At 41.4% G+C, this 15,954-nt stretch overlaps 1 protein-coding gene across 4 annotated transcripts in view; it reads right to left on the bottom strand.

The window, feature by feature from the left end:
• Window positions 1-15,954, bottom strand: part of ELMO1 (engulfment and cell motility 1) — a 563,801-nt gene that overhangs the window by 417,759 nt on the left and 130,088 nt on the right. For all 4 annotated transcript variants that reach the window (XM_043873513.1, XM_043873512.1, XM_043873514.1 and 1 more), the window contains 2 exons: window positions 13,933-13,973; window positions 12,818-12,890 (listed from right to left, as the gene is read on the bottom strand). In XM_043873513.1, the coding sequence (XP_043729448.1) occupies window positions 12,818-12,890; window positions 13,933-13,973 (114 nt within the window). The remainder of the gene's footprint in view (window positions 1-12,817; window positions 12,891-13,932; window positions 13,974-15,954) is intronic.

Below are 15,954 nucleotides of genomic sequence, written 5' to 3'. Positions count from 1 at the left end.
CTATCCAACAGTCAGTGGTAAACATTAAATAACATGTCATAAAGCCCACTGACATCTGAGTAATGCTGGCGGCAGCCGGTACCCTCCCTCTCTTGCTCCCTCTCATTTATATGACTCAACCGAGACTGTTTTTTTTTCTTCATCCTGAAATAAGTATATACTCTTCCAAGTCTTCTCTGGAGGAAAAGCACCAAATGATTTAAAATGATAGCTCCTGCCCAATTCCTAAACTCTTAATTAGAAAACTCTAAAAAAAACACCCCACAAATGCTTTCAGAGACTTCAGAAAGTCTAATGCCAGTTTAGTTTGAGTCACTAAGAGCAAGGATACCAGGAGAGGGAGGGTGACTGGCTAGCTGAAGCCTAATGCGAGGGCTGGATAGCTCCTGGGGAAACTTAGAACTGTCTGATGCATGTATGCATATGTACCAATGTGTGTGTATATTTCCATTTTCACAAGCTGGGCTTGGTGAATTGAGTGAGAAAGGTCTGAGGGAACCCAAGAGTAGTACCTATCATTCTATCTCAAACAACATGCCAGGAACCAAATACCCAAGTATCACGTGGCTATCATCTTGCCCTTCTGTCTTCGACAACTGAACTGGGAAAAACCCAGTATGTCCTTAAAGTAAATATTAATAATATTAATAATCTTTTGGTTCCTGACTTGGAGAAACTCAAAATGTAAGGTCTAAGGGATGATAATAAAATTTTATGGGTTCACATGTGGCATGTGCTACAGACTGTGTCGCCCTAAAAGTCATTTGTTGAACTGAATTGAATGCTCAGTGTGATAGTACTAGAAGGTGTGAGCTTTGGGAGGTGATTAGGTCATAAGAGCAGAACCCTCATGAATGGGATTAGCGCCCTGATGAAAGCTGTCTCTCCCATTCTGTCTTAGGAGGGCACAATGACAAGATGACCACCTATGAACCAGAGAGCAGTCCCTCACCAGATGCTGAATCTACCAGTGCCTTCATCTTGAACTTCCAACTTCTACAACTGTTGTTTTTAAGACACTCAGTCTATGGCAGTTTTGTTACCCAAGCTGAAAGGTCTAAGACACAGCAAACACAATATGACAAATTCCAAAGTGCGCTTTCTATTGGTTAAGACTCTTGCTACAGCTTCTGTTCTTAGTGACTTGCTTTCACCATGTGTGCTGTGGGCTTAGTCATTTCAGTCATGTCCGACTCTTTGTGACCCCATGGGTGGCCCACCAGGCTCCTCTGTCCATGGGATTTTCCTGAAAAGAATACTGGAGTGGATTGCCTTTTCCTTCTCCAGGGGATTTTCCTGACCTAAGGATCAAAACTGCATCTCCTGTGTCTCTTGCATCGCAGGCCAATTCTTTACCGCTGAGCCACCAAGGAAGCCCTGCTTTCACCATATGAACATATAATTCCAACTATAAACAGTTGCATTCACTTGTTCCTTGGTTATTGGAAAATGTGTCACCACAGTGGACTGTGACTATCCTGTTTCACCTTCATTTAATGAAAAAGAATGTGTGGGGTGGGCAGAAAATGCTGACAAGGTTTCAAAGCTCTTGCCCCTGTTTTCCTTCATGGAAATTCTAAAGCATGTATTTAAGCCTAGAATTCTCTCTGTTCTTCTGTGATCACTGTTTCAAACTGAATCAACTGCCTGATAAAGAACCAAAGATGGGTGAGTCACAAGAATATTAGTGGATTCCCCACGGCAAAATAAAGTAAAACTCACTTTCTCAGAATTGAACAACAAAATAAATCACAGAATTTGGGGTAAATTTTCTGTCACAACTATAGTTTGGTTCTTAGAGGTTGTTGTCTGCTACAACAAAAATACATGATCATACTGACTTTGAAACTGTATTACTGTTTGATTATCTGCCTAATGATGAATTATTTGTATAACATGAGATACCAGAGGGTCTCTTATTTTTCCCTTCCCATAGCTATTGCTATGAGTTCTCAAAAACAGGTCACTGATTCTAAAGAAAGAGTACTGAAATCCATAAGACTGGGTTTAAGTATCATCTTGTGAAATCTCATGAATCTTTAAAAATTTTAGTCGACATCCAGCACAGTATAAATATTACGTGTGTGTATGTATGTACGTACATACTTATTTTGGGAAAGAAAATTAATCAGTCGTAGAGTACTGAAAGCCAACTTCGTAACACTGATTTAAGACTCTTAAGAGGAGCATTAAGATTCATTTATTCACTCTAGGATTCCTCCACTGTGAATAATCTGAAAGTGTATGTGCATATTCTGGTAATTGAATTAACCAATATCATACATAATTTATTAAGCAACTAATTGTACCTTTTATCTTACACAAAAAAAACCTGCATCACATAAAATCCACAAGCAATCTTCGAATACCTACAGAATATGTTCAAGGAACCACATGGGACACGGTACAGGGCCCCCGAGGTGAAAAATGAAGGTTTTGGTTGTAAAGTACTTGCAACTTGGGGGAGGGGGAGAAAAATTAGCCCACTAATAGTTAAGTCACACTTTCAGGCAACAGTATAGAGATGCAGATCCTGCTTAGCTAACAAATGAACCTAAGAGATGATAAACTAAAGAGACAATTGTTCCTACAACAACAGACACAAGAGAAGAGATTTAGAGCTAAGGACTGAATGAAGACACTAATCTCCAACACTGGGGTGAAGATTATTTCAGGCAAGCACCCAAGGTCTCTTCCAGCTCAGATAATTTAGGATTGGTAGGGACAGAAGGGTTGACTGTCCTGAAATGGCAATTATTTTAATGGCATTATTTCCCATGTGTATTCCTTGTTAAGACTCACCTCCCCCAGAAGCAAGGAGTCTGTCATTTCATCTCTTTATACCTAGCATCTAATGTAGTACCTGAAACAGAATAGGAGGGAGTGGGGGAGGTTGGGCAGGACTGAACTGCAGGTGAATACAGCTACCAGGGGAGTCAGAGCAAAGTTTATTCACAGAACATCAAGGCAATTTGGCTAAAGCAGAGAGAACAAGAAAAAGACAGCAAATTGAATGTGTTGACTGGGGCTAGACTGTGACACACCTTGACAGCCAGGTTAAGGAAGGAGGTTGGACTTCATTCTCTCTCAGCAACAGTGAAAGTCAAGTAGAACGCTGTCTCCATTAATAGGGAGCACACAGGACTACAAGCCGGTAAGAATTCATAGTATGGGTTTTCTTCTGCAGCCAAAAACACTGCCTGCCATCTTAGTAAACAAAGAATGCTGCCTGCCATTCTGGTAAACAACAAGTGTTGCCCCCAATAAAGTCATCAGCCACAGTAGCCAGGTTCCATGGTGTGCCCTGAGGGCAATTTAGGATAGAGAAAAAAACAGGATACTAACCCTAGATACTTAAGATGCATATCTAAGGAATAATTGCAATGAGCCCAGACTCTGCATCTGCCCAAACATAGAAAGCACTAGAGTCATCAACTTGAGATGCCTGTTTTCTGAGTAGCAGGAATCTTTGATGTTTGACTAAATGTTGTTGTTGTTTTTCAGCAAAAACTCCCACATATCCTGGTTCCTCCTTTACCTCTTTGGATAAAAGCTATCTGAGAAGCTGTGTCCTGTCCTCAGTAAAGTCTCTGAATAAAACATAACTGATAACTTTTAGGTCATGCATTTTTCTTCAGCCAATACCTTGCATGCAGGCATAAAGAGAAAGGTCCACAGGCTGCTCACACTGCTAATGGGTAATGTTCAAATGTGGCACTGGTACCACTTGGACTTGTTAAAAATATTTGAATCCCGGACTTGATCTATTGGATCTGCATCTCTAGATCCGAGGCCATGATCTGTATTTACATTGAGAACTGCTAGACTGGAACTTAAAACTGCCATGAATAGAAATGACACAGCTTTACTATCTAAAAACTAAAGTGCCGTGCAACTTTGTATATATACTAGAAACCACTGCACATTTAAATGGTAGTTTTTATGTGTGTGAGTTATATCTCAATTAAGATGCTAAAAAAAATCTCAAGCTTAGGACAGTGCCTGGCACATACAGGAGATCAGTACAAATTACTTTTCTCAAATGCATGCATGCATGGCTCTCTTCCCTTGACAGCTTTGGATTATGAGCTGGTAGATCCAGGACAAGCAGCCTGTCGAGAAGAGTCCAGTACTTACTAAAGACTGGTGACAGGCATACAAGCAGCCAACAGGGCAAGGAGCATCCATACCAGAAATCAGGTTCCATTACAAATGAAAAAAGGGAGAATTCAGCAGCAAGGCACATGTGAATGTAGAGTGAGGATCAAAGGCAGACAGGCAGCAGAGGGTGAGAAAGGCAGGAGATGGGCAAAGGGGCAGCAAGAGAGAGATACTGGAGTCAGAAGCCTCAGAAGAGCCAAAAGGCCAGGGCAAGCTGAAAAGCAGGAACATCTTTCTCTGCCTGTTCCTGCCTGCTGAGTGCCAGTCCCGGATCTTTCTCTGCCCGTCCGTGCCTGCTGAGTGCCAGTCCTGGAGGCGCTTCCCCAGATCAGCAGGTCGCAAACCATGCTGGTCACACCTGGCTGAGGGACAACCCGCTGAGGCAGCCACAGTGGCTTCTATTGAACAAACCCAGAATCCTTCACCATAGGCGGCAGAAAAGGGGATGTCTCCTACAGATGTGTGGCTGGGTTCGGAAATTTACAACATTCCCGGGCTCTGGTTTGCTCAAATTAAAATGCCTGTCCCAGTGAAAATTCTTTGAACAAGAGTACCTGAGGCCTTCCTACAGTGGTTTCAGGGGCAGAAGTGAAATACCACAGCAGATCCTCTCACAGGGATGTGAAGACAGAAAACAGAGAGCAAAGAGGAAACAGGACTGGAAGTCTCTCCCTCCCCCGCCTCTGACTTCCTCACAGGCCTTCAGCCCCACCCACCTCAAGTCTCAATCCTTTCTGCAGCCCGGTGTTCACCTTGCAGGGAGATGCATCCGCCTTGATACCACGGTAGTTTTGACTCCATCTGACCTTTCCGTTCCAGCAAACACCATCGCCCAACTCACCTCTCAAGTTCAGATTTCCAGAAGAGAGTGTAAGGGGGCAGGGCTCAGCTAGGGTAAGGCATCAACTTCCAGTCCCTTAGCTGTTGGGGGCAATAGAGAAGGGACATATGGCCTCCTAGGAGCCAGCGGAGGGGCAGCTTCCCAGGAAAAGACATGCCTCAGTTTGCTTTCCGTTTTGTTGGGTGGCAATGGTAGTCAGTGTGTGGGTGTGTGTTTGTGTGTGTGTATTCCTCTCTTCAACAAAGAACACGTTCCAAACATGAAACTTCCTTAAACTACTTAATATGCAGCACTTGTATTTATTCTCTCGAGTGAATCCCCCCACCTCGTAAATATCTTCAGTGACTTTCAAACATTTTTGACCCCAGGATAAAAAATAAGACTAAACGTATACTACATATGAAGCACATGAAACAAATGTTTCACAAAACAACACATGTAATGCACCCCGATATTTTTTACCCTGTTACAGTCCATTTTAATGCTCCTTCAGCCTGCTAAATTGATTTAACACCCACTAACAAGTGGTGACCAGCGATTTGAAAAACCCTACTATTACCTCCATCAGCTGTAATTTTATCATTAAAAACAATTTTACACTTTTCACATTATACTCATATAGAAGAAAATTCCCCAATTCTTTCCCAATAATATCCTAAACTCCAACTATTGTAGACAGTTTTAAAAGATGAACCAAGTGCACAAGAGATGTCTAGTGCTTTGAATTGTTTACACAACAAAGTTCTTAAGCCAGTCACATGACACCCTGTTCTCAATCTGTTTAGTGACCAATAGGGACTCATGCCCTGGTGCGAAATATCAACCAACCTAGCTGAGAAGCACCACCCACTGTCTCTGTACAAAGCCAACCTGCCCATACAGGGATGGAACCAGCTCCCTTGGGCTCACCAAACTTGTTCCAAAGGGAAAAGAAATTCTGCTGGTGATGTGTGTATCTCTGGGGAATTTCTAAGGCAGATTACTTTGTTCAGTAATGCCGATGCAATTGGGTTATTGGGTCATGGCTATAAATAGGATCAAATGCTTGTTGGAGGACCGAGAGGTGGCAGAATGAGGACTGTCAGCAGAGGAAGCTAGGGAGGTGGAAGAGAGGATGGAAAGATGGATTTCCATCTCCAGCACCAGGAACCGGTGTGACTTCCATCAGATTCCTGCCTGTCCCACAGCACGGCCCAGGAGCGTGGGACACTGGCACTTCATTCAGACCTCCTAAGCCCATCCATGATCTGTTACTGACATCCCTGAGCCTCAGTTGTGCCCTCTGTAGAATGGAGCAGGTACCAACTAAATCCGGTTCACAAGTTTCCTGTGAGGACTCAAGTACAGCAAAGAGCTCATGTGAAGCGCGCTAAGCCTAGTGCCTGCCACAGAGCAAGGATCTAACACATGTTCCAGACAGTTGTTACCACCAACTAACGCCCCAGCTCACCTGCCAAAGTGCTTAAAACACACAAGCAGATGTCTGTCTTTGAATGAGTACTTTTCCCGTTAGCCTCTCTAATCTCTTATCAGACATGGTTAGCCCACTCCAGGACCTTTTTGGATCCCTCCTCTCTTCTATAATAACTTAATTCCTTCCTCTTCTTTCTCAAAACTTGTGCTCACTTCAATGTTTTCTCCCCCACCAAACCCTGAGACCCATGGATACAGAGAATGAAAGGGACTCATCTCACTAAACTATTTATAGTGCCCAAAGCTCGATAGTTCACAATAGTCAGACTGAATTCCACATGATCATCAAGTGGTATCCTGACCCAAGTCAGACACACAAGTACCAGGGATATACAATTTCTGTCTGCCCAGGGATTCTGGGAAGCTCAAGGCCTGTCTCAGAACCCAGAGCATCTAGGAGGTAGGAATGGCACTAAAAAGGGATGCCCTTCAAAAGACCCCACTTCCTTCTCAAAGGTTCCTGGGGCCAGCTTCAAAGAGGAGTTTGGATGAGGCATGGCTATCTCTATTTTTACAAAATAAGAACTTCTGGAAATAAGATACTGCCAAGGTATATCACTATACTTCACACATTCTGGGGTAGGTCTTAGCACACAGGGACCAAATACCATTGTGAAATTATGAGAAAACTTAAGGGTCCACAAGTACATGATCTCCTAAAGGTGCCTTGTACCATGCCCCATGCTTTCGGGGAACCTACCTGTCTATACGCTTAGGATTAAGGATAACAAGGCAATTTTCCTGTTTCCTTAAAAAATATGGTATTAATGCAATAATACTACCTTAGACAATCCAGACCAAAGGCAAATGAAAATGTATTTGCTAATCTCTACTGAGTAGAAGACTATCTGTCATAACTTCCTCCATGCCATCTTCCTAAGGAATAAGGAGGTCATAATAGGGGGGCTCAGTGGTAAAGAATCCACCTGCCAATGCAGGAGATGTGAGTTCAATCCCTGGGTCAGGAAGATCCCTTGGAGGAGGAAATGGCAACCCACTCCAGTATTCTTGCCTGAAGAAGCCCATGGACAGAGAAGCCTGGTGGTTTATTGTCCATGGAGTCGCAAAGTTGGACATGACTGAGCGTCTGAGCATGCACACAGACTAAAGCTGGTAACCAATGCTCACAGGTTGTAACAGCCTATATTTATTGTCCTGAGGCAATTATTAATACCATCAGCATCAATGTCAGCAAAAAAAAGGGAGGGGGCATCATAAACAAACTAAGGCCCAGGTAGTAGGGACTCCAGGATTTCCAGGAGGTGACATAGGTTGATTGGAGGCAGACCCACCCAGGTCCAACCCTCGGCTCAACCACTGCCCATCTGTACGACCTAAACAAGTTGTTGCATAATCTTTCTCTGTCTCATTTACTCATGGTAAAATGGAGATAATAATACCAGCATCATCAGACTGCAATGAAGATAATGGACCACCCACTTTAGCCCTCTCTCTCTATAAAATTATCTTTTCAGAAAACAAATTCTACTAGAATACTTAAACAAATGGGCCTACATCGAATTAAAAAGCTTCTTCACAGCAAGGGAAATCATCGACAAAATGAAAAGGCAACCTATGAAACAGAGAAAAGTATTTGCAAATCATATATTCGATAAGGGGCTAATATCCAAATTAAATAACACAACTCCATAGCAAAAACAAAAACAAAAAACACTCCAATTTAAAAAAATGGGCAGAGAAAATGAATAGACATTTTTCCAAAAAAGACAAGTAGTCAACAAGTATATGACTAATCAGTATCATTTATCATTAAGGAAATGCAAATTAAAACCACAATGAGAAATTGCCTCACACCTGTTGGAATAGCTATTATCAAAAACAAAACAGAAAAAAAAATATGCATTGGTGAGGATTTGAAAAAAAGGGAACCCCCATACGCTGTTGGTGGGAATGTAAATTGGTATAGGTACTAGGGAAAACATGAAGGTTCCTCAAAAAATAAAAAAAACAGAATTAAAACAGGATCCAACAGTCCAATTTCTGGGTATACATCCAAAGGAAATGAAAACATGATATTGGAGAGATATTTGCATTCCCACATCCATTGAAACATTATTCACAATAGTCAGGATACGGAAACAACCTACGAGATGTCACTGGATGAATGAATAAAGATGTGGTAGAAACACACAACAGAATATTATTTAGCCATAAGAAAGAAGGCAATCTGGCCATTTGTATCAACATGGATGTACCTTCATGGCATCATGCTAAGGGAAAGAAGTTGGACAGAGAAAGACAAATACTGCATGGAATCCCTTATCTGTGGAAATTTTTTAAAAAAGAAAAAGTCAAATTCACTAAAGCAGAGAAACAGAAAGTAGAAAAAGTGGTCACCAAGAGCTGAAGGGTTGGTAAAAATAGAAAGAGGTTGGTAAAACGGTACAAAATTTCAGATTATAGATGACTAAGTTCTCAGGATCTAATGTAAAATATGATGACTTAGCTGCTAACACTGTATTGTATGGGAATGTGCTAAGAGATTAGAGGACTTTCCTAGTAGATCAGCTGGTAAAGAATCCGCCAGCCATGCAAGAGACCCTGATTCAATTCCTGGGTTAGGAAGATCCCCTGAAGAAGTGATAGGTTACCCACTCCAGAATTCTTGGATGTATTCCTAGTGGCTCAGACAGTAAAGAGCCTGCCTTCAGCGTGGGAGACCCAGGTTCAATCCCTGGGTTAGGAAGATCCCCTGGAGGAGGGCATGGCAACCCAGTCCAGTATTCTTGCCTGGAAAATCCCCATGGACAGAGGAACCTGGTAGGCTACAGTCCATGAGGTCGCAAAGAGTTGGACGTGACTGAGCGATTAAGCACAGCACAGGGCAAGAGACTAGAACTTAAATGTTCTCACCAAATAAATAATTAGAGGTGATGCCTGTGTTATGAACTAGATAAGCATCATTTCATAATGTATATGTATCTCAAACCACCATGACATATGCTTACATATCTCACAATTTTATTTGTCCAAGTACATCTCAATAAAGCTGAAAAATGTACAATTCACTTTTTATTTTGTATTCTCTCTCTCTGTCTCTGAGCCATCACTCTGAAATATGAAAGTTTCTGGGGCAGAATCTGAAGTTGTAAATAGCTGAATCTTAATGTTCTCTAAGCATTTGCATGCTTCTGCTGAACATTGCTCGACAACATGGCGTTTTTTTCCCCTTGTGCTGAAAAACAAAAGTTAATGGCCCAATAAGCAAATGAAGACAATTTCAGAAAATGGGCTTGGATAACATGAGAAAAGCAGGGGAGGTGCCTTCCTGAGGATCTTAGAAGACTGTCAACATCCGTCAGTTACAGCCAGAGCTGGAGAATTTTTCTTCTTTAAAATCACAGGTGATATTTTATCTCTGCCAGTGGGAGGGGGAACCACCTCATATACAAGGGAAAGTCAGTAACTAAGAATATGCACAAGTTTCAAAAATTAGTCACTGGTTACCATGGTAACTCAAATATTGCCTAACAACTCACTGGGCTATAAGTAACCAAGATGATGCTAAATACATTACTTCAAAATGGGAAATGGACTCTATTTTTAGGAATACTTGCAAAGAACTAGATGGACCTAACCGCAAACTGAAGGTGGCTCAGATTTACCCCCATGGACCCAGGATTCAAGGTCCATCTCCTGCCCTGTGTGCGTCAAGTTCTGGGTCACAAGCATGTGCTATGCCCAGAGACAGCTGCAGGAGGAAGAGTGATGACATTTTATTTACAAACAAAAAATGAGCTTTCTCATTCCTTAAACTTTTAGCAAAGGAAGAATCCTTGCTATTGGGCAGTGAAGACTGATAACAGATTTAGGTGGCAGTCCCTTTAAATTCAATGTTAAGAATTTCCTCAGGCCAAACAAGATTTCTCAGAAAATAACTAGCATGCCCAATAAAACAATAATTCTCCCATTGATCTAAGTAGTTTGAATTTTCTGAGTAGATATTAATGTTAGTTAGAATAAAACTATAAACAATATATGAATTTTTAAATTATTCTAACAACTGACCGTACAACACCACCCTCCTAAATGAAACTTAGCATGTGACTTCTGTTCATGGTGCACAGTGCCTGGGACACTAGAGCCCCAAGTCTTCAGAAAAGTGGTCCCAGAGCAGTGTTCTCCCTAATGGTCCCTGAGTACCTGCATCAGAATTCCAGAGGGTCCTCACAGTGTAAAATCCTAGGCCATATCTAAGGCCCACCCATTCTGAGTCTCTGAGGTTGGGATCTGAGAAATCTCCATTTTAAAAAGACGCTCCCTGTGATGTTTATGTTCTCTGGTCTGAGAAGTCCATCCTTAGCAATCGCCAATACATTGAGGTCTCCTGACAGTGAAGACAGAAGATAGGACAGTCATCAGGGGACACAAACCAACATGGTTTATCAAAGGCAGAGCTGTTTGTGACTCAGTGGCTTTTGGGCCACAGCCTAGGGTATAAAACCAGCACAAAATACTTGTATTATATATGCGTGTGTGTGTATGACCCAAGTTTTTCAGAAACAACATGGGTGATGTACTCTGGCCTACTCTATTATATTCCAATTTTTAATGTTATGGCAACCAACTAAATTGATTTCACTTCCCACTAATTGGTGGTGTTTGAAAAACTCTATTATAATATCTGTTGTCCTATATTTTTATCATTTAATAATTTTTAAAATTTTTCATGTAATATCCTAAATAGTAGAAGGCCATTCAGTCTTTTCCAATATACCCCCAAAGTCACAATATTTTAGTTACCTTTAAAGGGTGATTCAAAGTAAAGTGAGACAGTCTTCTGTTTAAGGGAATCAACAACAATGCATTCAACTGCTAGCATTTAACTTTTATTTATTTACATCCTCTTTATCTCAAAAATAGCATGCAGATTATATAAGTATAAAATAAATGAAAAATCTTAAGAAAGTGAAGCGAGAAAAAAAAAAAGACACAAAATTGAGTGTTTATGGAATAAATCAAAGGAATAAATACAAGTAATAAAGACAACATAGGCCAGGAAATCTAGTCTACATGTTAACTCTCAGCTTTCCTATCAGTGTGCAGAGGAAAATATGATCAGTTACGAAAATTCCAGGACCCATTTGGGAAGAATAAGCAATTTCTAAGAAGCATTTCCAGGCCTCTGGCTGTCTTCCCCTCAGGCTGGACTGAACACTTGTTGCCTTCCTCCCTCCCTCCTCAGCGTAGAGAGGGCAGTCACAGTGGGACAGACCCTATTAGTGCCTCCACCTTCCACCACCATTTGATTCACAGGGAAACTTAAGATCGCTCTAAGGTTTGGGACAAACAAAGCCAGGAGCCATAAGTCACTGATTCTCCCTTTTCTTGGAGCATTCTATATTCACTTCTGTCCCAGAGCTGACCAACTTATTGTGATCAAAACTGTTCACAGAGCCATCCCCTTCCTCCTCACCAAGCCCAGAAGGCTATCAGTTCCATGAGGACAATTTTGGCTCCTAGGCATATCAGTGAGCTCTCCATAAAACTGAGCTGAATATGAAACTTCTCCAGAAATTCCCAAAAGGAAAAGTCTAGCACAAAGATCTGAACTGGCTTCTTGGTTCTATGGTTTATCGCTCCTGAGATATTAGCCAAGCCATCTGACTGCTATGATTCAGTTTCTTATCTGTTAACCAAAGCCAATGCGGTTTCTACCACAGGTTAGTCGTGAGGATGAAATTAACAAACAGATGTAAGGAGGCCGGCCCAGTTTCTGGCACACAGCAGGTGCTCAATAAATGCTACTTTTCCCTTAACAGAAATCTCTAGGATATTAATTGTACTTGCTGCTAGAGCCACTGTAGTATTCACAATCCTTCTCTCACTTCCAAGTTTCCTAGTTAAAATCACCCATGAAGAAAGCAGAGTTCCCAAGAACCACAGAACACTAAATGCCTACATAATGCCACCTTCAAAATGGTTTTTGTCATTGTTTCAATAACTTAAAGCAGAGCTTAGAGGTTATTCTGGGGAAAAAAAAAGTCTGAGAAAGGGAAGCTTGACTAAGTCATTAAGTATCAAATAAATGCTTAAACCAAGCAATAAGGAAGAGAGATAATTAGTAAATTCACTTTTAGAAGGCAAATGCTGTTGCTAAAACAGAACACAGAAGCATATTTGGTCTTTACTCTTGAATGGGCTAAATATCCCCTTGTTAATACTAAAGTAGCGGTTGGTTGCTTTGCAGACTCTGTTTTCGTGGATGGTAGAGATGTAAAATTTAGACCAGCATGTTTAGTCTTGAGCAGAGAAAACATCAGCTATGTTTTAATTTCCTTTAAATATAAGTGTTCAGATTATACAACGTGGTTGACCTACCTTTTCTGTGATATAGAAGTTTGAACTATCAGCATGCTGCAGCGCAAAGTATTCATGGTTTGCAAGGGACCACCTGAAAAATGCAAGCAAAAGCTGAGTACAAAAACAAAAAAGGATCATTTTCAAGTTCATATGATAGAGTTAGGTGAACTTAGCACCCTGTGATTGGAACTGGGCCAGTACCCAAGATACACGCAGTGCAGTTCCTAAAACAAAATGACTTCAGCCCCGTTATCATGACCCTGAGACCAAGGTCTTATTCCAAGTCTATTGTTAACCCTTAAAGTATTTTATCTCCACAGCTTTGAGGGAGGGCTCATTAAATATAAAGTTCCATTCCTCCCTATAAAGAAGGAGTGAGTGGAGCAGAGAGAGGAAAACAAACGAAACGAATGCAATTTAAATTTTTGATAATTGTTACATTTCAGTTGTCTCTGTAGTCCACCATCCCCAATCAGTATGCTTGCTGTAGACTGGAACATTTCAGTTAAGGATTGTTGTTGTTTAGTCACTAAATCATGTCCCACTCTTCTGTGATCCCACAGACTAACTTGCCAGGCTCCTCTGTCCATTTTAGGATCACAGATCTTAAACAAATTCTAGGTAAAATTCTATTCATAGTTCTGCCTTAAAAATTAAAAAAACCTCAGGCAACTTCCATATGTATGGATTGTTAGAGCACCCCAAGAGAAGTAGGAAAGCTATCTTTGTGAAGTTCCATGTGGCAACACAACCACCCACTGACCTGTCTTTTAAATTATTTTATCTTCTGTGGGGACCTGAGTGGTCTTCTCATTTTATACCGGAAGAAGGGTGCACTTAACTTCGGGAACTTAGACTGCTTCCAGCTGAACAGGATGAATGAACCACATCTTTTCAAAGTAAATAAGATCAATCCCAATGTCCACATATCGGGACTTCTACACTTCCCACTCTTTGAGAAACAGAATGTTTTGGTAGAAAAGACATGGAAATATTACACAGTAATTCGTGCTGTCTTTAGGTAGGTCAAGTAGTGACTTAATGAGTAATATTTAATAATTGCATAAGAACATTTTATTTGCCTTTCAATATGCTGGCTGGAGCTCCCTGGATAAATCCTGAGTAACACTTACCCATCACAGACTTCCTTTATTATTGCAGACAGTGGTTTTTTCTGAAAAATAGAAAAAAAGGAAATACTTTCTGTTAGTTTCATTTCATCATTTTAAGCTCTAAAAAAATAAAAAAGAAGAAGAAGAAGAGGCCTAATAAAGACACTTAAATAAGAACAATTTACATTTGCTATTCTTGGTTGTTGTCAGTGAGTTTGTTTTTCTCAAGGTAATAATCGACCAGCCATCACCACCAACTGCATTAATGATGTATTATCCTTGGGGTCCTTTTTTCTGTACTTAGCATGCAAGTTGAACAAAATATACACCATATTTCACTTGAAAGGGGAAAGTGTTAGTCGCTCAGTCATGTCCAACTCTTTTCTATCTCATAGACTGTAGCCCTCCAGGCTCCTCTGTCCATGGAATTGTCCAGGCAAGAATACTGGAGCAGGTTGCCATTCCCTTCTCCAGAGGATCTTCCTGACCCTGGGATTGAAATCAGGTCTCCTGCATTGCAGGCAGATTCTTTACCATCTGAGCCACCAGGGACGCCCCAGTATTTAACTTAGCCACATTAAAATCAGGATGAAACATAGTTTTGGTCAAAGATCTCATAGGCAATAACAACCTACAAAGTCAACTGATCACCAGAATTCCTCAAGAGTAGTACATGGGTAGGGCAACCAGTAGTTTGGCTTTATGCAAACAAGCTTGGATGTAGAGTAATTTTATGAGAACATGAAGCAAATGGAGTATGAAGCATAGTGACATTGTTCCTACAAAGTACACAGAATTCTTCCCACAACTGTGGTCCTGGCAAATGTCAATCACGCAGCAGCTTGAGTGGGACACACTGGAGTAACGGGACCATGACACCACGTGTTGTGGTGTCAACTGGTGGCTGGCTACAGCTGCACTCTGGGCCTGACAGCCACAGCTGCGCTCTGCCTGCCTCCAGATAGAAAGAATGTAGTGAAGAGACACACACAGCTCATCTAGAGATGTCCAAACTCTTTCTGCTTTGGATGTAAACAGACCCCAGCTGTCTCCTGGGATGGGCAGGAGTGTGTCTACCAAAGGAACACATCACAGACAAGAAACAAACGGGGAAGAGAAATCAAAGAAATACAACACATGGTCCTGGATTTTCAAATACAACCACAGACTAGCATCGAAAACACTTTCTCCTCCCGTCCCTCTGGGCACTGTGGTATGGCAGAAGGAATTTGAATCAAGCAGAATTAGTTTAAAACCTAGCTGTGTCAACTTGCCTGCAGTGAGACTGACAACTTCCTTAATTTGCTGAACCACAACTAGCTTATCTGTAAAATGTGCAGAAGACCTACCCACTCCTCAGGGTTGTCATAAGAATTAAATGAAAATTAAAATAAAGGGCAAAAGACTCAAAAAAGGGTTAGGGCTCCACTTCTTTACTCTCTCGTGTCACTAGCAGAGCTTGATTTCCTCTTTGCATCCTTGCCCTCGGACCCAATGTTGCCAGGTCCCCCTCTTGGTTAATTCCAAGCACTCCGTTCTTCATAGTCCTTTCTAAGGGCTTCAAGTCCCCAATAAAAGCTCCAGTGCTGCCCTCAGTGTTCCTCCAATGCTCTCCTGCACTCTGGAGCACCAGGGTCTATGACTAAGCCCACCACCATGTTTTCAAAAGAATGTCTGTCTACAACTCTAAATGCAGTGGGCAGAAGAGGGACAGAGAATTGTGGAGGGGTGGAAAGATAGTGCATATTAGCATCTTGAGTTAATCTCTTTTAGACTAAGATTAGAAATGGCGATTGGATTCGACAATGAAGTTACACGTTACACAACTTGAGGCCTTTGCGAGAACTTGTCCATTGTCTATGGCTCTGGCTGTGAGTTGAAAAGCAAATGTGCACTCCCAACCAAAAGAGAAAGGAGCTTTAGGAAAAAAACTCCTTCCGTAAGTTGAGAATTTTGCACTTCCAGCTGTCAGAGACCTCTCCAGGCTATTAGCATTTCATGAGGACCTACCAGTCTCCTAGATTAACTGCAGCGGCTCAGATG

Source organism: Cervus elaphus, chromosome 18 (genome assembly GCF_910594005.1).
Source record: "Cervus elaphus chromosome 18, mCerEla1.1, whole genome shotgun sequence".
Classification (NCBI taxonomy): Eukaryota; Metazoa; Chordata; class Mammalia; order Artiodactyla; family Cervidae; genus Cervus; species Cervus elaphus.
Note: the sequence above shows the minus strand (reverse complement) of the source record. Positions and strands in the feature narration are given on the sequence as shown.